General features: G+C 36.9%; 13 protein-coding genes across 13 annotated transcripts; 6 read left to right on the forward strand and 7 right to left on the reverse strand.

The window, feature by feature from the left end:
• Positions 1-446: 446 nt before the first annotated feature.
• Positions 447-2,070, reverse strand: RO3G_04430 (uncharacterized protein; the record flags this gene model as incomplete). Its single annotated transcript, XM_067659020.1, has 9 exons — positions 447-452; positions 636-681; positions 722-933; positions 992-1,059; positions 1,108-1,412; positions 1,461-1,583; positions 1,638-1,789; positions 1,874-1,889; positions 2,057-2,070. The coding sequence occupies 9 exons, from the start codon at positions 2,068-2,070 to the stop codon at positions 447-449; spliced, it is 942 nt and encodes a 313-aa protein (XP_067515121.1).
• Positions 2,071-3,351: 1,281 nt separating this feature from the next.
• On the forward strand, positions 3,352-3,891 carry RO3G_04431 (uncharacterized protein; the record flags this gene model as incomplete). The annotated part of the gene is made up of 3 exons (XM_067659021.1): positions 3,352-3,454; positions 3,657-3,747; positions 3,777-3,891. The coding sequence occupies 3 exons, from the start codon at positions 3,352-3,354 to the stop codon at positions 3,889-3,891; spliced, it is 309 nt and encodes a 102-aa protein (XP_067515122.1).
• Positions 3,892-5,451: 1,560 nt separating this feature from the next.
• On the reverse strand, positions 5,452-5,964 carry RO3G_04432 (uncharacterized protein; the record flags this gene model as incomplete). The annotated part of the gene is made up of 1 exon (XM_067659022.1): positions 5,452-5,964. The coding sequence occupies one exon, from the start codon at positions 5,962-5,964 to the stop codon at positions 5,452-5,454; it is 513 nt and encodes a 170-aa protein (XP_067515123.1).
• A 443-nt stretch (positions 5,965-6,407) lies between these two features.
• On the reverse strand, positions 6,408-6,629 carry RO3G_04433 (uncharacterized protein; the record flags this gene model as incomplete). Its single annotated transcript, XM_067659023.1, has 1 exon — positions 6,408-6,629. One exon carries the CDS (start codon positions 6,627-6,629, stop codon positions 6,408-6,410), a length of 222 nt encoding a protein of 73 aa, XP_067515124.1.
• A 2,620-nt stretch (positions 6,630-9,249) lies between these two features.
• RO3G_04434 (uncharacterized protein) lies at positions 9,250-10,647 on the forward strand (the record flags this gene model as incomplete). Its single annotated transcript, XM_067659024.1, has 4 exons — positions 9,250-9,302; positions 9,349-9,941; positions 9,991-10,128; positions 10,184-10,647. The coding sequence occupies 4 exons, from the start codon at positions 9,250-9,252 to the stop codon at positions 10,645-10,647; spliced, it is 1,248 nt and encodes a 415-aa protein (XP_067515125.1).
• Positions 10,648-11,097: 450 nt separating this feature from the next.
• Positions 11,098-11,864, reverse strand: RO3G_04435 (uncharacterized protein; the record flags this gene model as incomplete). Its single annotated transcript, XM_067659025.1, has 4 exons — positions 11,098-11,126; positions 11,290-11,543; positions 11,589-11,789; positions 11,836-11,864. The coding sequence occupies 4 exons, from the start codon at positions 11,862-11,864 to the stop codon at positions 11,098-11,100; spliced, it is 513 nt and encodes a 170-aa protein (XP_067515126.1).
• A 457-nt stretch (positions 11,865-12,321) lies between these two features.
• On the reverse strand, positions 12,322-13,441 carry RO3G_04436 (uncharacterized protein; the record flags this gene model as incomplete). The annotated part of the gene is made up of 2 exons (XM_067659026.1): positions 12,322-13,376; positions 13,423-13,441. The coding sequence occupies 2 exons, from the start codon at positions 13,439-13,441 to the stop codon at positions 12,322-12,324; spliced, it is 1,074 nt and encodes a 357-aa protein (XP_067515127.1).
• A 1,339-nt stretch (positions 13,442-14,780) lies between these two features.
• Positions 14,781-15,670, reverse strand: RO3G_04437 (uncharacterized protein; the record flags this gene model as incomplete). Its single annotated transcript, XM_067659027.1, has 4 exons — positions 14,781-15,029; positions 15,093-15,193; positions 15,243-15,593; positions 15,658-15,670. 4 exons carry the CDS (start codon positions 15,668-15,670, stop codon positions 14,781-14,783), a joined length of 714 nt encoding a protein of 237 aa, XP_067515128.1.
• Positions 15,671-16,002: 332 nt separating this feature from the next.
• Positions 16,003-16,512, forward strand: RO3G_04438 (uncharacterized protein; the record flags this gene model as incomplete). The annotated part of the gene is made up of 2 exons (XM_067659028.1): positions 16,003-16,159; positions 16,226-16,512. The coding sequence occupies 2 exons, from the start codon at positions 16,003-16,005 to the stop codon at positions 16,510-16,512; spliced, it is 444 nt and encodes a 147-aa protein (XP_067515129.1).
• A 441-nt stretch (positions 16,513-16,953) lies between these two features.
• RO3G_04439 (uncharacterized protein) lies at positions 16,954-17,601 on the forward strand (the record flags this gene model as incomplete). Its single annotated transcript, XM_067659029.1, has 1 exon — positions 16,954-17,601. The coding sequence occupies one exon, from the start codon at positions 16,954-16,956 to the stop codon at positions 17,599-17,601; it is 648 nt and encodes a 215-aa protein (XP_067515130.1).
• A 606-nt stretch (positions 17,602-18,207) lies between these two features.
• Positions 18,208-19,614, reverse strand: RO3G_04440 (uncharacterized protein; the record flags this gene model as incomplete). Its single annotated transcript, XM_067659030.1, has 3 exons — positions 18,208-18,554; positions 18,721-19,011; positions 19,071-19,614. The coding sequence occupies 3 exons, from the start codon at positions 19,612-19,614 to the stop codon at positions 18,208-18,210; spliced, it is 1,182 nt and encodes a 393-aa protein (XP_067515131.1).
• Positions 19,615-21,274: 1,660 nt separating this feature from the next.
• On the forward strand, positions 21,275-21,674 carry RO3G_04441 (uncharacterized protein; the record flags this gene model as incomplete). Its single annotated transcript, XM_067659031.1, has 2 exons — positions 21,275-21,322; positions 21,477-21,674. The coding sequence occupies 2 exons, from the start codon at positions 21,275-21,277 to the stop codon at positions 21,672-21,674; spliced, it is 246 nt and encodes an 81-aa protein (XP_067515132.1).
• A 685-nt stretch (positions 21,675-22,359) lies between these two features.
• RO3G_04442 (uncharacterized protein) lies at positions 22,360-24,344 on the forward strand (the record flags this gene model as incomplete). Its single annotated transcript, XM_067659032.1, has 10 exons — positions 22,360-22,632; positions 22,682-22,754; positions 22,802-22,902; positions 22,971-23,127; positions 23,195-23,517; positions 23,581-23,608; positions 23,663-23,721; positions 23,792-23,911; positions 23,964-24,261; positions 24,307-24,344. The coding sequence occupies 10 exons, from the start codon at positions 22,360-22,362 to the stop codon at positions 24,342-24,344; spliced, it is 1,470 nt and encodes a 489-aa protein (XP_067515133.1).
• Positions 24,345-25,937: the final 1,593 nt, after the last annotated feature.

Genomic DNA, 25,937 nt, shown 5'->3' on the forward strand with positions numbered 1-25,937 from the left:
AATTATTAGTTTAGCCTGTTCCTAGCTTGTATTGTCAATTATGCTATTGGGATGGTTTCAGATAACTCTGGATGTAGGACTATTTAGGAGACGGTACGGATGAATATAAAATCCTCTAGTTCCGTGATTGGATATTATGGCTAATAATAATATCTCAGTTAGGATAAATGTTTGCGTGACTTAATGATGATCCGGTAAGTAATTGTCATTCCTTATTCAACATGCTCATATCATCAATAAACTATATTACAACCACGCCATACATTTGACTGTGTGAAGTTAATATGAATAAAGCCTAATATAAAAATCTAATCAAAGTCTTTTATTGATCTGTGCTGGGAATAATGTTATAAATGATTCCAAAGTTATGTCAACATATTATTTAGGATCATATGAGATTCCTTTTACTAAAATAAAGTGACTATAATCTTATGTATCCTTAACAGTTACACCTATTATAAATCGATCTGATATATGCTCAAACAGGAATAAACATGTAATTGCTTGTATTGTGAACGAACATCATTATTAGGATTTATATTTAATAAATGACATTATGTATTTACAACAATAAAAAAAAAGCCCAATTTATTCAAACGAAAAAAGAACATCATGACCCTATTCGGACTGCTTACCAAAAACAATGTTCTCCCAAGAAGACGACATATACTGTCCATTAGCCTTTTTGGCAAGCTCCGTAAGGCTGCTCTCACTATTTTACATTTTTCTCAACTTTTTTTCTTCCTCTTCCCAATCCAGTTCTGCGGAGGAAGATGTTGAGTCTGTGGTGGTATTATTGCTACCTTCTGATGCTGGGGAATCCTCTCTGTAGCAGATCTTTGACGCAGCTGGCTTCGCCAAAAATGTCATATTGTCTTGCTGTGCAGTCTGTATCATTAGCTGGATAGTTTCAAATTTCCAAGTAACCATCCTCTGTAGAAAATTAATCAGTTATACATAGTAGATAAATTAAGCACCATTTTCTACTTACAACTAAAGAAATGACGGCGGTCAAATATTCAGCGATCCCAGCGCCATTGTCATCGGAGTGAGGGATAGCTATTTCTTTAAGGCAAGCATGGATTATAATTCCATTTACAAGCTTACTACCCATTATTCGCAGATTTAGCTTGTTGAAATGGCATGACAAAGCGCATAAATGCTGGATGCATTCTTCGTAAGGAAGGAGACTAGACCAATGGCGAAGTGCGCTTTCTCTTAAATAGTCAGCCTTATTTTTGTCTTTGTTTGACACTTTGACAACAGGCTTATCCTCACAGAAAAACACATCTTGAATCCCAGTTGAGTTCGTAAATATGAAATCCAAACGAACCTCCTTTTTATCTACATCTACTAAACCATTCGCTTTCAATGCCTTGATAATTTGTGAATGGCATTCTGATCTGTAAAACCTGAATTTAATAAGAGTGTCATTAAAGGAACAGTTGATATGTTTTTACCTTTTTGTTTTATATCCATGCTTTGAGTTAAAAAGCAGGTCAAAAACATCGCCATAAACGTTTACACGGTACCAATCTTCATTGTGTTCTCCTTCAAGCAATTCTCTGTGATACAATAAGCATCTAAACAAATAAATCAGTCAATTGAATATTAAATATTTTCAATTTGATACATACTGTTTCACAACCACCAACTTTATGAAAGATAGTTCAACTTGAGAACCGAAAAGATTAATTTCATGTACAGTGGTATCAAGGCTGGATTTATTGGTGCACTTGGATATTTTTGTTAAGGTATCGTACTCAGATGTAGTCAATCTAGGATGCAACTATAGTCACGAATCAATCAAAATCGAGTCGATTATATCTTTACATCTTAACGGTATTGTTCTTGCTTTTGACAAATCCAGTACCTGTTTATCATTAAAGCTGTTGGTTATATTAGTTACATATTCGCATAGAAGTATTTATTTTCAGAATAACACTTACCAATGCTTAACAATCGTTTTCACTTTTCAAGATTAAGCCAACAAGTTCTGCGATCCCTCGAATCGTATGACGTGTTTTAAAAAGATAAAAAACACCTCATGCTTTACTTTCTTTGTTTCATCTTCAGATATAATGAAAGGCCGTATGCAGTGTATCGAGATTCGAGCTGACAAGTTTTTTTAACAAGTTTATGAGAAAAGGACAACTTTATGTTGTTGTAAGCATGAATTTTTCACTGATGGACTTCTTTGTCCGATAATTTATTTGATATGACTGCACAAAACTTGATTTTTCCCACCGGCAGCCATCTCATAAAACAGGTTTCATGCAAACAACTTTTTTATAATTTTCAGTGTTAAAGAGATGTAAGCATTACATATAATAGTGGTGCGTTTTAATACAAACATGATGTTTGAGTATAAAAGGTATGATTCGCATAAAAAAATAAGCACAGAAGAAGGTGCTATTTGCATTTGTTGCTAGAACTAAACAAGTTGACCGATAAAACAAAGAGGTGATGCTGAAAAGACAATGAACCAGAGAGCATTGTCAGTTTTTCTTTTTCCATCGGACACATACATAAATTGTTCAAGTATTGGTTAATCAGAGAGAATTCTTCACCGTCAATTATTGTTCTTATCACCATGATTTAAAGAATCAAATAGTATTTCAGCAGAGCAGTACGAGATGCAAATCGATAAAGTTTCAGCATTCCCTTGTCTAAACCCTAGTTGCCCTTCCCCAGACATAACTATGCCCTCACGAGCAGAACAACGTAAACAAGATACCAACACAACGAAGGAGCTACGATCCGGTCGTAGGTATCAACTGACGTGGCGAAAGGCCATACATCTTTAACGAAATGCATCTTTGTAGAGTGGGTGAAAGAGATTTAAGAAATATCAGTTCAGGCACTTGGATGATCATTCGCCTTGCAATTTCCGACCCTTTACGTTCGTTTAAACCGATCTCTCCCTCTAATTCAAACCCACAGACCTGGTTGTGCCTCGGTGAATACCTTTGAAAAGTACAGTATGACCAAGCAAAGAAAAGAATCTGAAAAAGTTTTCTTGGATCAGCATCACTTCAATCGGATCTGCCTGTCAACAAGATCCATCACGGTTGAATTGAGATCTTCAAAGGCTGCGAGCAGTTGTCCATTCGGCCGATTCACCCTGACGAACCTTGCCAGGTCAAGCAGACGCCAAAGTTACTTTTCACGTTTGCACCCCTCCGATCCTGACTTGACCAAGAGGTGACTCAATAAAGTCGACATGTATGGCTTGATCGTGCACAGTCTGCATCCGTTTCTTTAGGGTCATCCCCCTCTTTTCTTTTGGGGTCGCTGAAAATTGGGTCTAGTGGTTAACAAGGTGAGGTTCATACAAGCTCGAAAACCCCAATGTGCTTCGTGTGGGTTTCTCGTATGCTGATCCCTGTCTACAGTCATTTAGGCTCCGACCCAGTCGATTTGGGTCTGTGCTGTCGTTCAGAAAGCAGTTCAGGTTTATTTTGGCTGCTGTGGCCCAGGCATGCTGGCAAACGTATCCATTCTGATCGTATCGTTTGCCTTTCAAATTTTGAGCTGGCCATTGAATAAAAGGAATGTCGTCTTTTTTTTAAAAATAAAAAAACATGTTTTTAAAGTCTGTATGGATCGACGTCTGTTTTACTTTTTGGGTTTAACTCTCTTGTGAAGGATTGCAGTGACTGCTAATCTTTTTACGGCAAAAGACGCTGCTTACCATGTGATGTTGACTGTGAACCAATCAGTGGATGATGACTCGTATTTGGCATGGTATTTTGAAAAGCTTTTTTATTGGTTAGTAGATCGTATCTTATGACCTATTCAAGGTTGACAAATGTGTCTCCCTTGGCTGAAGGCGTTCCAGAGAGTCTCCCTACACCAGAATGTCTAATGGAAGTGATCATGATGTACTAGACCTTTGTTCAGTAAATGTGTATGCACTGTCTTCAACAATAAGATGAGACTATCAATATGTGTGGGCAGGGGGGGGGAGACATTTAACATAAAAAGTAATTGGATTCTGAGGTGGGCTCTGTATGGGTTATGTCAGTAGAGCGAATGCGCATATGTTGAAAAGAGGCTGATTGTCTGCAGAAAAAAAAGGAATGTTCTTGGTGAATGTTCCTCAGACTTTTGATCCAGGATAATCTTTAAGGACAAGTGTTCCATATCAGTTTTGACTACACTACTTTCTGACTTATAACATTCATTTTTTTTTTTTGGAATAAGCTCAGGATCTCATCAGGTCACTGTCTTTGACGTTTGTTGTTGACATGATGTGTAGCATCCGTTGGGTGAGGTTAGTTGCTACCCACACCGTTTCTAAAGATTCCGAAAATCTGGAAAAAAGACAATGATGAGCTCAATCGATCTCGTGACACGTTTGCTTTGATCGAACCAGGAGAGTGATCGAGTCAGAAAGACGGCAAGCATGGGCTGATTTGCAGTCGAATCGTGTGCTGTTTGCAGTCAGCATGGGGTGGATCAGCTGCGGGATCGATCGATAGTGACCGCTGAATGGATTGCTTGGAAGCATGGAAAGTCGAGTTGCTCAAGCGTGGTTGACAGCTGTGGCGAGGCAGCTTTTAAAGAAAGTGCGGGTGGTTAAGCTGGCAAGGACAACCGAGATATGGTGTTAGATTAAAGATGGATTCGGTTGTTCAGAAGATGGCTGAGTGAGAGATGTCGTAATCATGCAGTGGCTCATCTTGTATTGAAATGGCAAGAAGACACGGGATGAACCGGTTGGGAAGTGACGTGATGGCTCAATAAAGTGCAAAAGATAAGAGTTGACGTTGGGCACTACCGTTCTGAAAACATTGCTTTATTTGTCGGATCATGACCTCAAGCAAATGACGCATAGTCGAATTGTGTTGCATCTTCTTTTATTTTTGCAGTCTACCTTAACACGAGTAGGTTCTGTCATGAATAGCTCGATGATAGAAGGGTAAGATCCAGTGATTTGCTTAGGGTGATCCTCAGTCATACAAGATTTGATCCGTACGTTCGTATTGTAGAAAGTGAAGAGTCCATTCGGATGAAGCCAACTAGGAAAAAAAAAAGGGGGGGTCTGATGATAGCATCGGTCAAATGGGTATGGATCAAGTTGATAGACAAAGACATCTGAGTGTGATATGACATGAATGATTTGAATCATTGACTGTATTTATTGTTGGATGATGAGCGATGACTATCCATTGTTTTATAAAAAAAATTAAAAATAAAAAAAAAAAAAACTTTCTATTGTCATTAGAACCAAATAAAGCTTGTAGCACATTATTTTTCCCTATTTGGACTCAATCATGAAAGAAAAAAAAGACTGAATGTTGTATAATATCGTAAAATGTATTCTTTTGCCCATAAAAAAAATAAATCAACGATATAAAGGTATGTAAAAGAAAAAAAAAAGGGGGAGGTTTGAAGCAAACATAAAAGTAATGTACAAGAAAGAAAAAATAAAATAAAAACCGAATGCTATTGGCATACACGCTTTGATTGAAAGTAGTCTTCATCATGATTCCACTGTCTCTTTTTTGATACCAACTCTTCATCCCTTTGAAGAGGTGGTGACATAATCGAGATACCAGAATCTGTTCGTTGAAAACTACCATGTCCTTGAGAGGGAGGAGATAACAAGACGGGAGTAGATTGCTGCTGTTGAATACTTTTGGATAAAGACATCGGATTGACTTCTGTTGTCATCAGTGTCTCATTCTTTTGCTTTTGACTATAACCCTTTTGGATATGTCCATGGAGTTGAGTGTACCATTTATCAAAAGTTGGTTTTGAGACATAAAGTCGATAATCAATCAGCGACAAAAAGGCCATTTCCGCAGCATTGATTTCTTCCAATTTTAATCCAGTGATTTGAGCCCAAGCTTTGTTTTGATAGTTTTTGTCGTGGAGATATTTTGAAGCAAGCATAAGAGAGGCAAGAAACATGCGTCTTCCGCAGCACATCAAATCATCTAATGTGCCCATCGGCATATTGTCTTTTTTTTGAGAACGTTGATATAACTTGTAGTGAACTGCTTTCTTGACTCGAAATATATAAAATAAACTAATCTGAACAGTCGAATAGGTTGCTTTGGATCGTTTAAGTATTTCGTTGATAAATCCACGAGTCGGTACTACTTTTGCTTGATTTTCAAAGAATTTTGGATGCCAGATGGAATCAATGACATTAGCAAAGGTTTCTATAAAAATAAAAAAGAAAGAGTTACTTTATCAATTTTCAATGACAAAAAATAAAAATAAAAACCCTATTTCTTTTTTTTGAAAAAGAAAAAAGCAACCAAACAAGAAGAAAAACTTGTTTCATAAATCAAAAGAAAAAAAAAAAGAAAACATGGGTTCTCTTTCTCTTTTCTTCTTCTGCTTTCCTTCATCCCACATCGTTGGCTGCTTTTTTTTTCTTTCTTTCATTTGTGTCATGTGTTTGGTGTTGACAGGCAAATAGAATATGGCTTGGATAACTTACCGATTAATTTTTCAATCATAAAAGTACGTTCTTGACGAGACGAGTCCATAAATTGAAGATATTTTTCACAAGGGCGTTCTTCAGATTTACAGTGATCGTTGGTCAAGTCTTTACAAGGTGTACTTGTATTCTCGGGTGGTTGAGGATTGGTAGGTAATTGGATAGTAATCATTTATAAAGAAAAAAAAAAGGGGGAGAAAAGTAAATAGAAAAGAAGAAGAAAAAAAAAAGAAGGAAAGGGAGACGAAAGAGATATGTTTGCTGATAGAAAAGTGTGTTTAACAGTTGAAAAGGATAAAATCCATTGTTTGTAAAGTCGAAAAGAGTTGTTGTTGTTGTTGTTGTTTTAAAAGTGGATTAAGAAATTAATTAGGTTGAAAAAAAAGTTATTTTAGGCGAATTCCATACACTATTGTTGTTGTTTTACGCTTTTTTTTTTCTTTTCTTCTTTTTAATTTTGGCGATGCTTGATTTATCCAAGAATAAAAAGAAAAGAAAAAAAGGAGAGAAGAAAAAGAAAGAAAAAAAAAAAAAAACTGGTTATTCCGCAGTGAAGAAAAAAAGAGAAAAAAAGAGAAAAAAAAGGAGATGAAAATACAAACCATCTTGTTTTATATCCCAGCCCCAGAAAATTCCCTTTTTAGTTCGTGGCTTGGAAAAGCCGCAGCAGGTTTAAAGTTGAATCTTAAATAGTCTTTGTGGAACAAAGCTGCGAAACTTGTGTGATTCATATCATAGTCAAGATTGAATAAAAAAAAGGCTTTCTTTTTCTTTTTGAAATACAAGAGAATAAAAGCCTTCTTTTTTTGCTTTAAAGGTTTTATATAAAAATAAGGATGGGCTATGTCTTGTCTTTTATTATAAAAAAGATGTATAAAGAGAGTTTGATGAATAAAGAATGAATGGAATATAAAACAAGGTTATTTAAAACTATTTCTCACATTGAATAATGAGCTTCCTTTTAGTAATCATCTCATGTTCTATTTTGAGTACAAAATGATATCACATCTTTTGTACAAACACATAACAGAATGTATCTTCATGCTTCAGTCATCCTCACTTTATGTCTGGGTTAAATAGACTGTAAACAAAAGTAATCATCTTGAAAGCTAGACTAAAATCAATTGAAAATTAAGACAACTTGTTCTCTTTTTTTCATCCGTCCTGTTTGGAAAGATAAACAAACTGAGCAGTAAAAAAGATACGTGACACGACATTGGTTCAATGTGGTGTATTCAAAAGGAAAACAAGGCGACTGCTGTTGGAAATCAGAGTCTGTTTTGATGTGGATGACCCCTTCTTGGCGTTGAATGTATTCAATTTTACGTATAATTCACTGCATGGATTGGACCAAAAGAAGAAATAGACAAGACATTCTTTTTCTTTTGGTTCAACAGTCATCCAACAAGTCCTTATCCTTTCTCTCTTGATGACAGACAAGCAGTGGAAATCAAAAGGCTTGTAGGATCATTCTTTCTGGATGAATTGACTTGAATACGAAAGAATGAGTCATATTGAAATCAAATAATCGGTGATAACATCAAGATTATCCATCTTTCTCAGTGGACACTTTAGACGTGCTTTACTTGATTGAGGATCAAACAGATTCATTTGACGCTTATTAAAAGTGTAGGCACCAGACATGATTGAACAAATAGCAAATCAGACTCTGTACCCTTTAAGTTTCCCCCCTTTTTTTTTAACAACGATCGATGACTATCTTTCATCTTTTGGCTCTCGTCCCATTCTTTTTTATATGTTTTCATTAAATGTCCTGGTGCCTTTTTCATATGCTGTATTGATTACAAGCTAATCCAAACAACTCCTAATCTGTCCAACTTGATCGCTTCAGTATAGGCTTGTACGATCCTGGATGATTTCAAAAAAACGTTTTGATCCGGTTTGAGATTAGACTATGCCATACTATCAACGATAGCCATTATTCATTAAAAGCAAAAAAAAATAATTTCTTGATCATCAGTTAAGCTAGCAAAGAGGTCTCAAAGATGTATTTTTTCAAGTACTCTTACATCACTCAATCTCCTTTAGCTTCAACGCTTGCATTTGAAACATGCTTACGCTTTAAACAGTGTCACTTGCGGAGATTTCAGCCTGAAAAAAAAAAAAAACTCCTATGGCGGTTTTGCATAATAGGTACCAAAAAAAAAATAATACTTTTTTTCTTTTTTCTTTCTATTGAATTGCACAAAAAAGGATATTGACCTCATGAGTTTTGGTAAGAAGAAAAAAAATAATTCATAAAAGCCCTCGATACATTTTAAACTGTAGCAAAACATGTTATGAACACACCCGAAACACTGGTGACCGAGAGCCTCCAAGGGTTGTGTTATGCTCATCCTCACTTGAGATGGATAGAAAAAGAAAAAGGTAGATAGGCGTGGGGGGGCAAGGAGGAAAAAAGACTGACTGGGTTAGTCGTTTTTTATGCCGACATAAAAACCATGGCCTCCGAGCAGGTCACGCTCATCTCAGGTGGTGGATCCGGCCATGAACCAGGCTATACAGGCATGGTGGGCAAAGGAGGTCTGGCTGCCAACGTGTGTGGTCCCCTGTTTGCTTCTCCCTCGGCAAGTCAGGTATTGGCCGCGATCGAACAGGTCCAGTCACCTCACGGGACCCTGGTGATCGTCATGAACTACACCGGGGACTGTCTTCATTTCGGGCTGGCGGTAGAACGCGCGAGGGCCAAGGGGATCAAGGTGGACTTGGTGGCCGTAGGGGATGACGTGTCCGTCGGCCGATCCAAAGGGGACAAGGTCGGTCGTCGTGGGATGGCCGCGACGGCATTCGTGATCAAGCTCGCGGGTGCCTTGGCCGCGCGAGGGTACATGAACACAAGGAATCCTTAAGACTCTCACCGTCTTGTCTAGGGCTTCTCTCGAAAGCATCCATCAGCATGTCCTGTCCGCCATCGATCACAGTGCGACCATCGCCGTCGGCTTTGATCACTGTCATCTTCCTGGCTCGCGATCCTCTGCTCGACTCGGTCCGGACGAACTCGAGCTAGGCATGGGCATTCACAACGAAACAGGCTATCTGAAGACAAAGATGATGCCGGCCAAGGAGATGGTGGGGAAGATGATGAGGATGCTGACGGATGACCAAGACCTGGACCGTGCTTACCTTCAGCTCGAAAAGGGCGATTCGGTCGTTGCGTTGGTCAATAACCTGGGAGGCATGCCTTGGGTGGAATTGAATCTGGTCGTCAAAGAGACCGTGGACTGGGTGCTTCAGCAGCAGCTGAGGCTTGAACGTGTCTATGTGGGTTCGTTCGTGACCAGTTTGAACATGCCCGGATTCTCCATCTCGTTGCTGGTTGTGAAAGACGAGGACGTGTTGAACCTGCTGGATCACAAGGTGGCCTTGAGCGGATGGCCTGCTGCAGCGGCACGATCCTTTTCGGTAGATATCAAAGAGGATCAGCCAAGCTCACCGCCCCTTCCTCCTCCAGCCGCCGTCCAAGGTCAAAAAGAAAAAGAAGTCTTGATGTCTTATTTATTTTATTTTTTTAGTGGTCGAGCCTAACTTGTTGGAAGCAGTCATACGTGGTGCAGCTCATGCGGTCATCCAAGCCGAACCAGAGATTACCTATTATGACACAGTCTTGGGTGATGGTGATTGCGGGCAAACATTGAAAACTGCGGCATCAAGTGAGACAGCATATTCCCATCTTCTACTCTAACCCCCCTTTCCTTTCTATCCTAGCCATCTTGAACAGACTGCCAAGTTATCCTCTTCAGTCCACACCCGGTACTCTTCTTGCTGTTGCTGAAACGATCGAAAACTCGGTCGGTGGGACGTCTTGTGCGATTTACTGCATCTTTCTGAATGCGTTAGCCAGTGGACTTTTAAAGAAGCCTTCATCATGGGTCTCTGCTGCTCAATATGCACTTCAGGCCCTCATGACTTACACAAAAGCACGTGTTGGTGACCGCACGCTGATGGACGCACTGTGTCCTTTTATAGACGGACTGAGTCATCACAGCCTCTTCAAGGCTGTGAGATTAGCTCAGGCTGGAGCTGAACGTACTCGATTCATGTCTGCTCGGTTGGGAAGATCTTCTTACCTGTCCGACGAACAAGTGCTTGCTGCTCATGTCCCTGATGCAGGTGCTTATGGCCTGGCAGAGTTATTGAATGGAATGGCACAGGCAATAAAGATGTTTTAGGATCTCAAACGGTCTACTAAACTGACTAGGATGAATCGTAAAGAATAAAGGTTTAATGAAATCATGAAAGGGGGGAGGTTGTTGTACGCATGCTTTGGGAATATACAAAGTGAATTGAATGAAAATGAATCAAAAAGGGGGGAAACAGGGAAAGGGGAGGGTATTTATAGCTTTCTGTCTATCGGAAGAAAGTTACCTACAATTAAAGTCTAATGGTTGGGTGAAGATGAGGAGGGGGTTATTGTGAGCTTATGATAGAATGTTTACAACTTACAGGACTATTAAAACAATTAGTCTCTTCACTCGTCTTGTATTCAAACTCACATGTTAAATTTATCTCTTCTGACAGTAAAAGAAAAACAACAAGCCAAAGGAACTTGTGTTTGACTGTCTGATTCTTTTCCTTGGCAATTCAAAATACATGAAGTCAATATCGCCTTTTGCTTTGGATCAAATGCGATATTTCCATATTTCTAAACCTATTAAGTAAAATACTACAAAACTAAATCTGTTCCTCTTCACCTCATAATAATTCACTACGGATTCCTCAGCCATCATCTCATAAATACACAATTGACCCTATTTGGTAAACATGAGCCTTTTTTTTGCCTTTTGTGGCCATGAGTGTACGACGTACATTACGTAGTTTATCCAATGGTACATTGACCAATGCTGCGAATTCCTTGTTTCCCTTGTAGATTTCACCTGTCCTTCTCCAGAGACATGCAGGGATAGCCATCGCACTAAACATACGATCATAATCCAGCAATAACCTCTCGAATCCTTCTTCGACCAAGATCAGGTCAATATCTGTCAGTGATTGTGCTACTTGTCGAAACGTAGGGCGAAACATGCCCATGACATTCAAGATACGCTGTCGACCCTCTTGAGACATACTACACATAAAGATTAAGATCGCAACAGATACCGAGTGCACTTACTGCTGTTCCATATAACGTTGTAATCGAGCATATCCATTGACATAATTATAAGGTTTCAAGAATCCTGCTTGATATTTAGCATTAATGACCTCATTCAACTTCTCTTCAGGCTTTCCATCTTTTGGATCTGCTGCAGTCAAATAGAATTGATCTTTTGGATCTAGTTTATTATTGATGGCTGACAGATCATTCAAATGATCACTAATAAAGAAGGTTAAAAACAAAAGGATGAAAGAGACAAGGTTACTTTAATGCTTCACTGTCTTTAAACGTCATGGCTATTGTAGATGTAGTCTCAAACATGCTTGAGAAATAAAATGGAATAAGAAGAAGAAGAGAAAAAAAAAAAAAAAAAAAAAAGTAAAAATAAGCTCAATATTTAAATATAAATGTGGGTGTGATGTACTACGCAACCTTTTTTTTTTTTTTTTTTTTTTTTTGTGTATTCATTACTGCTAATCTACAATGCTTACTGCCAAACACAATCAAAGATCTTTGTTTCATCCTCGTCACACATCCAATTTTCCCCTTCTAAAAACCTAGTGCTTCCTCTTAATAAAGTGACCCGATGAATATTTCATTCTAAAAAAGTGGTGTTACTCATCCCAAAAAGTCAGACGAGAAATGTGTCAAAGGATGAATGATGCAAATAGGTATCCCCAAGTCTATTATTATTTCTCATCCAATCAATCCATTCATTTTCTTGTAAAGAGAAAGAATGATTTTATTCACTTCAAGTATTTACGGTATGAGAAGCAGCATCCGTAGACAATTCGGGAAAGCAAAGGACTCTTCCTTTCACAAGAGGTTCATAATGATCAGACACCTTTATCACAAATGGTGGTGATATACAAAGTGCAATCGTACCACTCTTCTGCCCATCCTCATCTTCCATCACATTCGCATCAAATGTCTGTACGCCTTCTTTTACATCCATCGCAGTGATATACGCCTCTTGTCCCTTGATGGCATATCCCAGATCTACTACTTTTTCTACCAACTGTCGTAAGCTGAGACTATACGCTTGCTGTTTCTTCAACAACCCTACATTGTCTGCAGGAGCGGACAGATAGCTCTTGGGGTATGACTTTTGTAATCCACGGTAGATGTGATGCCAGTTGCGTTCCACGCTCTTTTTCCGTCTTTCTTCAACATCGTCTGTCTTGCTGTTGACGATCAAGAGAGAGAGCTCTTGACGTAATCGAACAAGGAAAAAGGAGGACGGGTCATGGTGATCGAACCAGTCCTGAATTTCTAAAAACTCTGCATGACATGACAGCCCTGGGAAATGGTTCGTATTCAGATTTTGAACAAGGACATCCATCATAAACTTTTCTGTTAGCAGCAAAATACGCTCTGGGCTCAGGTAAGGATCCCCTAGTCTTTCGATCGTCTCTGTCAGATTGAGCCAGAGCGTACTTAGTTTTTCTGTCGTTGTCTTTGGTTCCGCAAAAGGTAGTAGCTCTTGTGCGAGCTTCTTTATTTCTGCTCTGAGTTCAATCAATTGTATTGAAATACTCTTGGGATCATTGTCTGAGCATCGCATGGATTGTAAGTGAAGTTGATAGTTGTTTTCTAATATCTTCATATCCTCCGCACGCTGCTTGACCTTTTTTTGTAACTTGTTCAATTGATCCTCTAATCTTTTATTCTCGTTTTCATCTTGTGCCTTTTCTGCTTCTAATTCTCTCAACAAAGCACGTCGCTGATCTATGGTCTGTTGCTGTTGTTTTTGTGTGCTGTCACTTTTCAGGGACAAGGTTTTCTCTAGACTAGTATTGGCGGAGACTAATAAAAAATTAGAACTTTTTTCTTCTTCTTCTTTTTTGCCTACCTGACTCGATACTTGTCATATCATCAGGTTCTTGTTGTGATGGGATAGGTGGTAAGTGCTTTGTTTCCGGTGAGTGTAGATTGTGTTGTGTGACATTGGAAAGGCTTGGTTGTTTATTTAAAACAGGGTCAGAAATTGATAAAGAAGATACAGAAGAAGTGAGAGTTGCTTTTATCTTTGGCTTCTTTTGAAATAAACGAGATATTCTGTTGACTGCTTTATTTTTTGTCTTTATTATTGGAACTTCACTTGTATTATTCTTCATTTATATTATTCTTATTTTTTATAAAAAGAAAAAAAAAAAAAAAAGAAAAAATTAAAGTTTATTTTTCTGTGCATCTAGATTTTAAAAAAGGGAAAATGAGTTTAAACACCGATACATACTTTTACTGAACACTGCAGGGTGAATGGTCTGTCTTGTAGATAACGCACAATGAACATAAAAGATCAAATGCGGCCTTTCTTCTTTAAGAACACGTTGGTAATGATACTTACCCTTTAATTGAATGTTACTTAAGCTGTGTTGGAATATGAAAATTTTAATTATAGGACAGTAAGATTTCGACAGTCTGCAGGCAGTGATCAGTCCTAAAAATGGTACCTGGTGTTTTCTAATTTGGAAAGCAGTCCTATTTTAAAAACAGACTTTTTTCCTCTTTATTTAGTGAAATGCTAATGAAAATAAATGTATTCAATTGTGGCCTTTCTCTGTTTTCTATATAAAAAAGACGCGTTTATATCTTTATAAAATAGTAAAAGATCAAAAACAGCAATATATTGGACAGAGAGAGAGATGATGATCATCACCCTACTGGCTATAATAAAAGACTTGTAATGCGTATAAAAATAAAGGACCAAATAAATTGAAGTGTGCTGAATAGTTTTACAGGGCATCAATGCAAGGAGAGTCCTATGGTCACCCTAACGTCATTATATTCCTTAAGTGAGCAAATATAAATCCGCACAAGGTTGATGACCTTGAGATCAGAAGCATCAAAATAAATGTATTCACTCTTAGTTTTTCAATGCCAGATGAAAAAGACACTCAGCATCACAGCATGTGCATTTTATCAGATATTGTCATCATCCGCCCTTATGTCCAAAAGAAGAGCACTTAATCCAATCATATTTTGTCATTAACAAAGATAAAGCATCAGCGAAACATTGTAAAGTGTGTATTGTCTTTGAACTCTGATCATAGTTTTCCGAGTTCACATCCAACCATTTTCTTCTTCTTCTTCTTTACAATACACATCATCCAGTGTTTTTCTATTTTTCGGTATGATTAAAATATCTCATTTTTTGCTTTATACGATGAACATAAGAATATGTGTACATTAGATTTCCTTTTTTTATTTTTACATGAAATCATCATAATCATCATCAAAATCATTGTATTTATCATCAGCAGCAGAGTTTTTACCAGCAGCCACCAACTGAGGTTTACCTTTGCCTTTGCCTTTCTTGGTAGCTTCTTTAGCTTGCTTTTGCTTTTCATTAGCAATAGCGGTTAAAGAAGTGGCTATCTTTCTAACTTCAGTATCCTTTAAGGGGACTGCGATGTCACGTAACAATTCGTCAATCACCCAACCATAGTTGATGGATTTCTATCACAAGTCGACTGTTAATATTTCCTCTTTCTTAAAACTTGATCCAAACAAGAAACTTACGGAACTTGCTGAAATGATTTCCACCAAGCGTTTACGATAAGTATCGAGCTCAACACGATTCTTTGGCTTCCACTCTTCAATAGGCTTTCCTTTCATGTCATCTGCTGATGGTCAGTAAATAGAAACGTCTTCTGGTTCAGATGACTATACCGATAGAAACACCAGAGAAGAGATCAGTAGCGCTCATCATGTCAGCTTCTAATTCTAATTGACGCATACGCTGTGTACGGGCATAATCATCTTCCTCTTCCTCTTCTTCTTGTGCCAATTTCTTTGCTTCCAACTCTTTCTTCTTTTGTTCTTCGGCTGCTTGTTTCTCGGCAATTTTTTGCTTTAAAGGTACCTTCTTCTTAACAGGAGCAGCAGGCTTCTTGGTTTCTTCTTGTTTTTCTTCTTCGTCAAAGTCTTCCCAAGAATCCTTGACGTCTTCTTCAACATCTTCATCATCCCACTTATTCTTTTTAGGAATGGTCACTTGAACCTCAATATCGCTTTCGTCCTCTACGTGTTTTGTTTTAGTCATCCTTCTTTCTTTCTTTCACTTTTTTCACACACAAATGGTTACCCCAATCACTCATTATTATTTTTTTTTTCTCTGTTTGAGTACAATAAATATGGAAGAGATTTTTTTTTATTTTGTTTTAGGGACACCCCCGAAGTACCTCTTCTCAGCCCATACTCCGAATGATCCTACCCCGAAACCAACTGTTCGGGCAGAAATCAATGATCTCTAACAAAGTAAACAAGGATAGAATTTGGTTTCAATAGAAAAGCAAGAAATAAAGGGTCACTTTGTTTTCAAACAGATTTCTCTTTATGTCTTTATTCTCTTGAAAAGCCGTCGGTCATTTAAAAGGAAGGAACGCTATTTGGCAGGGGCTTTTTTTTTAATTGCTCTCTTGTATTAAATATGTCTACTGTTGTGGAAGAAAAAGATATTGTTAAATTCGTCACAGAAGAAGAGATCAATCGTGCTTCTTCCGAAGAAACAACAGACCAGGAAGAACCAAAAGATCAATCAGCTGCATTTAATCCAGAAACTGGAGAGATCAACTGGGATTGTCCATGTAAGTAAAACTTTTAGATTCTCACACACTAGTCAACAGTCGCCAAATATGCATACATCTACACAGGCTTAGGAGGTATGGCACAAGGCCCTTGTGGTGAAGACTTTAAGGCCGCATTCAGTTGTTTTGTCTTTTCAGAAGCTGAGCCTAAGGGCATTGATTGTGTTGATAAATTCAAAGCGATGCAAGACTGTTTCCGTCGTCACCCCGATGTTTATGCTGATGAGATTGATGATGATGAGGACGATGAAGAAGTGCTTATAAAGGAAGCAACAGAAGAAGCTAATGTTGTCGCGCCTTGTCCTGGTGAAGAAGAGACTACATTTAGCTCTTGGATATCTTCTTGGTTTTAAACATAGACTATCGAAACATCCTTTTTTTTACATTTCTTTTATAGAATAACTATTTTTGTATTATAAAGCTTTCCTCCCTTTTTTTTGTATACTGTTTAATTTTTTTTTGTGGCGTAAAAGACCATCAAATGAGCAAAGCCAGTTACTTGTGCCTTTTTATTGGTTGATGTTTTTCAAACCAACTGTATTTGCAGGAAGATAGTATCTGTCAAACTTTACACTCCAGTAAACTCTATAAAAACAAAACATGTTTGTTAGAGTAAAAAGCCATTGAAAAACATGCGAAGGAAAAGAAAAAGGAGGTTTGAAAGGCTACGCATTTGTTAAAAATAAAGCTTCTATTTCCAATTAACCTGTTTTTCTTTTCATCTTCTTTACATCATAAGCAAAACGTTCGTGGATCAAATGAGGATCAAATGGAAAGCAATTAATACGCTTGCTATGATACCGATCTGCATGACTAGCATTATCCAATCTCAGTTACTTGGCGACATATCACAGATAATAGATCGTCTTGCTCTTGACACAGTCTCATTGTTTGACCATCAACAACCAGCTTCCAGTAACGCTCCTACTTTCTGGGCTCCTCAAATAAGCTCGCCTCCTTCATCCCCTACCTCATCCTCAATCAAGCTGCCAAAACGGCAAACGATCACCACCATGTCAAAGCTATCAAAAGACCCTTCAGTAACCTTCAAAAATCCAACAACTCGCCCAAGTTCGTTTGATGCCTCTATGGTCAATAGCCATTCTTCTGCAACCGAACACGCTACGAAAATATCAAAAGTATCATTGAATGCTACGCCTTCAGGGCCTCCGAAGTTTCTTACAGAGAAAATCAATAGTGTAATACAGTCTGAAAATGGAGTATACCCAACCCTCATTCGACTACCATCGGAGCAAACAAAGACATCAAGTTCCTTCAAGGTAGTCCTGACCCGTACTTCAATAACAGAAAATGACGTAACTAAAAGAGGAACGGTGACTGCAACGATCAACTCTGTCCCAAAGAATGCAAAGGTCAATGATGATCAGACCGGTAAACCAGGTGTGATAGCAGGTGCGGTTATTGGCAGTGTATGTAAGTAATTTGGATTTAATTTGTATATAAATCATAGACAGTGATTTATCTCTAAAGATTTTATCCAGTGGGACTCACTGCTATCGCTGCTTTCTTTATCTGGATCAATCGATTTCGAGGCCGTATGGGCATAGATAGGTCAAACCCTGAATTTGATCGTCGCGATCTAGACAATGTGAGCCCTTCTCGTCCTTGCACACAAATTAGGACGCCTAATTCAAATACTGTTTTTCCGATGACTTCTCAACCGAGTCATCATGGAAGCCTTTATAAAGATGCAGACGTGATACCCTACCAACCTCAGCTCTTGGAGATGCCGAGTCCAACTGACTACGAATACTCGAATGATCGTTATGAAAATAGCAATTGACTGCTGCGGTTAAAGATTCAGATTACAGGTAACGACGTCATGACAATTTTTATACAAATTAGTATAAACCAGATCAAATAAACATATTTTATCATTATGATTCAATGGGCCCTTTTATGCTTTAAACCTCGTTTAATAAAGGAGTGTTTGCTGCTATTTTTATACATTACTTTGTATACTTTCTTTTTATTTATAAACAAATTCATTAAATTGAATAAAGAAGGGGGGGTTATATATTTCGTCTTTAGGCTAAATCAGAAGGTGCTTGAGGCATATGAATGTTTGTAAGGTTATGCTGTGCTGATGGTGCACTAGGTATAATCGGCATCTGTGGCATTATTTGTAATGGTGGTAAGACAGATAGCTTGGATGGTTTGCCTTTACTGATCACTTTATTTCGACACATAACAATGATTTCTTGAGCATGCAGTTGATACCAATTTGCTTCTGAGATGGACATATCCCATCGGCTTTTCAATATCGAATGCCCAAACCTTTTCTTGTAAAAATAAATAAAAGGAAGGACAAAAACCCACATAAAGGATAAAAATAAAAATATTTTGAAAAAGATGTTATCCATCATGCGTGAGGCTAAATGGTTGCTTTTTACAGTAATTTCATCTTTTTCGGTTTGAAATGTTATTTCCACTGTTTCCAAGAATCCGGCGTTTCGGATAGCATTTGTGAGTGCTTGAAATAAAAATGGCGTGTTAATATAAATCAAAAATGATTCATATCTTGTATTTTAAAATATTACCTGTCGTAAGCGTTTCAAAGTCCCAATCCACTTGCTTATTCAATTTTAATTCTTTCATTGCATTTTCTGAATGAATATATTCATCGCACAGTTGCCTCACTTGTTTAATTTCCCCAGTCTTTGGATCTGGTAAAACATAAACTCCTCGACAATAAGGTGATATATAATTACTACAATCAATCTTGAAACAAAAGTCTTCTACTCGATGCGTCACTGGTTCTTGTTCAGTTTCTTCTTCACCATTGCTATTTCGTCTTGTTCTAGTGATCCAATGTGTCTCCTCATGATATCCTATAAATCATTTTTTTTATGAATACAAAAGAAAACGATTCTTTATGGAAAAAAAATACCATAGAATCTAGCTATTAGTGAAGGTGGTGAATTGTGTTGATGCAAAAATTGTAATAAAGCTTCTCCATCTTCGTTAATGTGTTTGTCTCGAGAACTAACATTACCAGTTCTTGATGTTTTAAATTTCGCTTTATATAAAGAATAATCTGGTGGTGGTGGGCGACCCTGAAAATCTGCATGGTCCGCAAGTAATTCTTGTTCTTCGTTATAGTCGTCTTCCAATGAGTCGTAATCTGCTGTCTCTGGAAAAGGTGCAAGTGTTGGCATCGGCATCGGCATTGTCGTTGGCATTGGTATTGTAACTGAATTTGGATTTAGGGAACAATCAGCATCGCTAATACTCGTAGTGTTGTTATTCCCAGAAGCTGGTTTACCGTGCAGTGCATGTACGGGTACTACTGAAGACGAAGCTGCTATTACATTATCGTATGTAGGTAATTCTGGCCTGGCTTCTGAAGGTGGGGCAGAAGGAAGTATATGGTCTGCTTCTGGTGAATTAGTAGAAGACAATAAGAGGTTGTAGTCTTGGTTGTTTTTAGACATAATGAATAAAGGAAAAGAAAACGGTTTCTGCCAAGCAATTCTTAAATACAATTTCAGGAAGTACAGGACTGTAATACAAATTGAGGCTTGTATGGTGACACTCAGCCATGATCTTTTGTCGCATGATACGATGATCTAGTATTACTGTGTCGCTACATCCATTTCCTGCTTTTACCAAAATAACTCTAATTTTACCAAAAAAAAATATATATTTGAACGCTGTTGTTTATGAACTAGAAATCAACTTACAAATGTAAAATATAGTTTGATGTATTTAATAAAACACGAGGCTGGTTTCTCCTAGTTTGGTAACCACGCCACTAGGTTCATTAAATGAGTGGCTCACGTTGAACAATAACTTTTTAATAAATGTAATAAAACATACCTAGTAAGCAATGAATGCCAACTTCAATTTATAGTAACTAACACCATGTCTCTTAACCAAAGATAATCCTTTGGATCCAGGTGATTATCCCTTGTTACTCAAGCGTTTCAGGCCAAACGAGTGTAAACCAATGTTTCTTGATTCTTAATGCAATGGAGATCTAGAAAAGTATATGCATAATAAGATTAGGAATTTAATGAATCTAGCAGACATCAAAAACTCCAGCATGTCCAATTTATGATTAAAGGAATTTCCAAGTGTGCTTCTTGTGTTACGATTGCTCCTAATACTGCAGCTGAAAATTATGAACCTCATACTTATTACTGATGGCTGAAAAAAAAAAAAAAAAAAAAAAAAAAGAGATCATACTTTCAAACATCTTTTCAAGATTCTTTCTCCTCATCATCCCAGTAGCTTCATAAATTAAATATACGTTTCTTTAGCGATATTTCATTGAGAACCAAACCATTTCTGAATTTCCTGAATGAAACCAGCAGAGCTGTCAATGCGGTAAGCCGGAACTAGAACAAAAATGGAGGAGGGCTGTATGGTTTTTGATAGAGGTTGATCTATGAGAGAAGGAAAAAAAAGATCGTGTCATAACCAAGTATGACACATCGTTGATCTTTGTAATAATAGCAACAATATAAGGAAACTATGAAAAGCCACTGTAAGCCAAAATAATAAAAGATGAATTTATCACTCGTATTCATATTAAAGATTTTAGAGTAGTTAGACCAACATGATAAACTAAAACTTGTTGTCTTTAACAGCCATCGATTCCGTTACGGTAATATCATCAAGAAGTTGCCTAAAACTTCGAATACAGATAAATTTAGTTTTGAAATTTGAAAAAAACATAAAAGAAGCATCATATATTTTAGTAGAATTGTATGAATGTTTATAAAAGATGACATAAATAATTGAGATAAATTTCAACCTTTATCTCGATGATCTTACTGCTGCTTTTTCTTTGGTTTTAGTCTGTATCCCTTAATGCATGCGTTCATAAAATAAAAATTCCGCTCAACAACATTAAATTGATATTTCTTCCAGCAAACACTACTAGCAAGCTACAGGCTCTTGTCGCAGGTAACCTATTATTTGTCGACAAAATGCTATATAAGCTGTCTTTTTGTTTTACAGTTTTCTCATTAATATTTTGTATACACAGGAATTATTGCCAAATTTAAGGCATACTTCCGAGCCCAGCAATACGATTGTGCTTTGTGTCTGTATATCAGTAAAAAGTTGGATAATTTGGATGTTTACAAAATGGATCAAGCTCAGGCCATTTTTTTTCTAGCTAATGCATGGCTTAAAGTAAAACCAGAAACGATAAAAAACTGTTGGCAACGTACAAAAATATTGGCATTTAAAGAAAAAACAATTTGTGATTTTGAACCAGTTGAGTATCCAACAAGTGCTTTGCCATTGGAAGAAGAGATTGTTGCCGAGCTAAATGGAATGATCCCAGATCTCCCCCAGGAACTTTGACAACAAAGTTACTGATGTTAGCCAGTTGAACCTTGAAGCAGATGAAAGCGACATGATAGTATGTTATACAGCAAACACTACTAATAATGAAGAAATGGCAGAAGGCAACGTAGATGAAACGGAAGAAAATGGCAACACAGAGCAAGATGAGCAGTGTGTTGATATAGTAGAGCGTTAAAAACGGTTGAAAGAAGCCTACGAAACTATTCTCATGTACGAAGTTCCTTTGGACGACCTTGATCGTAAATTACATCGCCGAATTCGAATGAGATTGGTTGACTCTTATGCTGAATTAAATAAGCCAAAAGAGCAAACACTTTGATCATATTTTACAAATTAAAAAATTTATTGCTAAAGTACTCCAAAAAACTATCACTTATAAAAACTCTTTCTATTTAGTGGTGAAAAACATTTGCGTTCCACCCTTAAATAGAATAGTGGTATAGTGGTATTTATGCTGGGGACCTATGCCGTTCTTTAGATATACACCCATAAATAGAAAATACCCTTAAATCGAACACCCTTAAATAGAGCGGCTACTGTAATGCATCAATAAACAAATATTAGACAAGGCTTTTTTTGTCGGTTTTATTTAATAAATATAGCAAAAAAAAGGGGGGATGGTAAATTACTGATCGATGGCACGTTTACATTAAATACTTTTTCTTTGGGACCCAATGATATACACGAAAAAAACATAAACAGATGCATCCAGTATGTAATTTGGCATTTTGAAGGTACATATTATTTTATTTACATTTCGCCTCTTTTTTTTTTCCATTGAGGGGCTATAAATGTATAAATCTAATGTGATCGCTCATAAAGAGTTATCATACTTTTATTGCCTATTCAAACATAAAAAGATGGAAGGTTTGGTTACAAGGTATAATATAGCGCTTGAGGGACTACTACCGCTATTTCAAAAGAGATCAAAGTCTTCTTACATTGTCGCTGCTATTCTTTTGATTACTGTCAAGCAAGTCTATTCTTTCTTCCGAGTGCCCACCAATCTTCGTCACCTTCCCAATGTATCTTTTTTTGCCATGGCCAAATCATTTTTAACATGCGAACTACCTTACAGTCGGTTTAAGAGAATTACTTTTCCTGCTATACAAGAGGGGAATGGATTTTATGTTGTAAGATACTTACCTTTATATGTGCTCTATTTCTAATTTTGTTATTTAGAGCAAAATACCTATTGATTGGACAGTTTATGTTGCAAACCCAGTGGCTGCTAAACAACTTTTAATGAAATCAAGTAAAATATCATGGCAGTTTTCATAATATATACTTATTGTAAAAAAGATAACTTTCCTAAATCACATCGTGGATTTGACATTGTTGGTGAGAAAAGTCCAGCTGCACAGTTCGTGGGTCGTGATAGTGTTGTTTTATCAAATGGAGAAGTATGGAAAAAGTAACGAAAGGTAAATGCATAATGGGTGATAAAGATATGTGACACTCAGCATAATAGATTATGAATCCTGTTTTTCATCGCTCAATGCCTATCAAAACTGTGGCCAGTTTGGTTCCATTGCTTTTCTCGGCTATTGAAGAAGCAAATGGTAGAATCCATATTACTCCAAGGATGAAAGACTTTACTCTCGATGCGCTTGGACTTACAATCCTTGGTATGTTCGTGATTTTTTATGTACGAAAGAATACGTTTTTCATTGCTAAACAATATAATATCTTTAGACTTTGAATTTAAAGCACTCCAAGGAGATCCTGACCATTGGATATCAACTTACAGGATGGTGATGCTAACCTTATTTGACCCTATACTTAATGTGTTTAGTGCCTTGGAACGCTTATTAGTTTATGTGTATCCCAAAAGAAGAAGAAGTGCTAATGCTGTTGCAAAGCTAAATGCAAAGTTTGATCGATTGATAGACAAGAAACGTGAGGAACTTCAAAATGGCGTTTTTAGTAATAAGCCTGATAATGAAAAAGACTTGGTTACCTTGATGTTGGAAGCAGGAATGCAAGAAGATATTTCGATAACAAATGAGGAATTAAGGGTAACGCATGTTATTTTTATTGTAATAAAGAGAACCTTGCTAACTCCTATCTTTTTTGCACAGCATCATATGTCATTTTTATCCTTGGCAGGTAAGCCGGACCTTTGAAGTCCGTCCTGTTCTGTAACTAAAATATGATACTTAGGATATGATAGTACCTCTAATACATTATCTTTCTGCCTATACCACCTAGCTAAGAACAAGGTAGCTCTTTAAAAAAACAAAAAAAAATCAACATCTTTGTTAACCTTGAGTATTTATACTTATTTCGTAGCGTGTACAGCAAAAATTAAGGGAAGAAATAATCAATATACTTGGAGATGACGATATGGATATTGTCCCTTCTTTAGAAGAATTGAAACAAATGAAGTACATGAACATGGTCATCAAAGAAGTACATGATACATTCCCTTGTAAAGAAGAGGAATCTAACCTAAATTGACTAGAATCTTCGACTCAATATGCCTGTTGACTTGTCATTACCACGCAAAACAGCTGAGGATACATTCCTGGCAGATACTTTTATTCCAAAGGATACAACTATTTCAGTTGATGTAGGTGCTCTTCACCGAGATCCAAAGAGCTGGAAAGATCCTGATGAATTCGTGCCTGAAAGATTCGAAGCTGACGGAGAACAAAAGGATCATGAGGGCTTGACGTGGGTTCCATTCAGCAATGGAACACGACAGTGCATTGGAATGAACTTTAGTTTAATGAAGCAAAGACTTACTTTGACTATGTTGTGTAAGTCTATTTTATCCCCTTTTTTTTTCTGTATTATACGTGTAGCTAAGCCCTATCTTTTTATTTACAATGAGAAAGTATGAGGTTGACTTGCCAAAGGATTCTATACACTATGATCATATTATACACGAAAGACCAGTTTATATTTGTCCCGAATCGTTAGAATTGATATTCACAAAGCGTTACTAAATTGATTTTTATTTTGAATGAAATAAAGCTACAGAAAAGTCTTATCCAAATGGGTATGAAGTCGAAATCATGTGCTCTAAGTTATTGTGTCAATAGAAATTAAAGTGGAATGGAAAAGAAAGGACTCATGCTTTATATCTTATGCTAGAGGATTTATGCATTTAGCGATCTATTTCAATGATTTTATTTCAAAAAAGGGTATATATAAAAAGGAAAACAAGCTTATTCATCTTTAAGCTTACCAAAACCAATGGCCACGTCCATCACTAACATGCTTTGCTATTTGACATTAACAGAACTTTACCTCCTGAGAGCGAGAAGATACAGTCTATTTTTTCAAGTCCAGAATTTCTATTGGCACGGTTCTTAGCGACCTCAATTTAATTTATCTACACTTGAATAAAAAATATCTACAGATAGCTGCGATATGATAATGAAGAGAGCATACTGGATGTGATCATTCATTTAACATATACTTTCGGTTATTATAATAGTAACACATATAGCCTAATTCTCCATTTCTTAATTATGCTAGTTTTTTTATATGGAAAAAAGCCTGATAGATGCAGTAAATCGAAATCATGGGATGACATTTAGACCTGAGCTATAAAGATAAGCGGACGATAAGAGAAATCGAATTACAATGAAACGAAATGGGGTTTCTAACGTGCCACCAAGCTTAAACCTGAAAAAATTTTGACAATTTTCAAAAGCTATAAACTTTTCCACAAATAATCCAACAATAAAACAAAGTCATAACAATTATTATATAAACTTTTCTGAACATTTCTTATGGATTAGATTGTTATTTTTATTGATAATACTTTTTTTTATATCATTTGAAAACATGCGATATTTCAAAGCTTTAGCTGGCAGTCCTTAAGGGAAGACATTTTGAAATAAATTTTTTTAATACCGTATGGTACAGGACAGAAAAATAACAATCACACGTTACGTAATCAATATGAAAGAGCTCGTACTATAACATAGGTGCCTCTTCTCCCTTATTCATACTCTAAAACTATGCCTCCACTTAATGCTAGAAAACGAGCTTATCTTAAAAAACATAGGAATAAGACGAACCAGTTTGCCCCTCATTTAAGAGATCAAGACTGGGATATGAGCGATTCTGAGCTTATAGAATTAAAGCAGACTTTTGATTTTAAAATCAGGGCATTACTCTAAAAAATGGAGAGCGCAGCAAACTGGATTAACTCGATCTGGAGCCCCACATCGCAACTTCCATTTCTTGCCTTCCAGATCATGTCCAATCCATAGACTTCTTTCCTCCAAAATTTTTCCTATTTCCTTGAAATAACGTACTTTTGTTGTTTGCAAGTTGCCCTTCTTATCCCTTATCTTGGAGGAGGTGATCATAAACTCTGGCTACATTTTTTAGTTGTATCCTAAATACCATTGCGAATGCAATTGGATCGAAATGTACTGGGGTGCAGCAAAAGAGAAGCTCGCTTAAATGCGATTGAATC

The sequence above is a fragment of the Rhizopus delemar genome, genomic scaffold, assembly GCF_000149305.1.
Source record: "Rhizopus delemar RA 99-880 supercont3.3 genomic scaffold, whole genome shotgun sequence".
Classification (NCBI taxonomy): domain Eukaryota; kingdom Fungi; phylum Mucoromycota; class Mucoromycetes; order Mucorales; family Rhizopodaceae; genus Rhizopus; species Rhizopus delemar.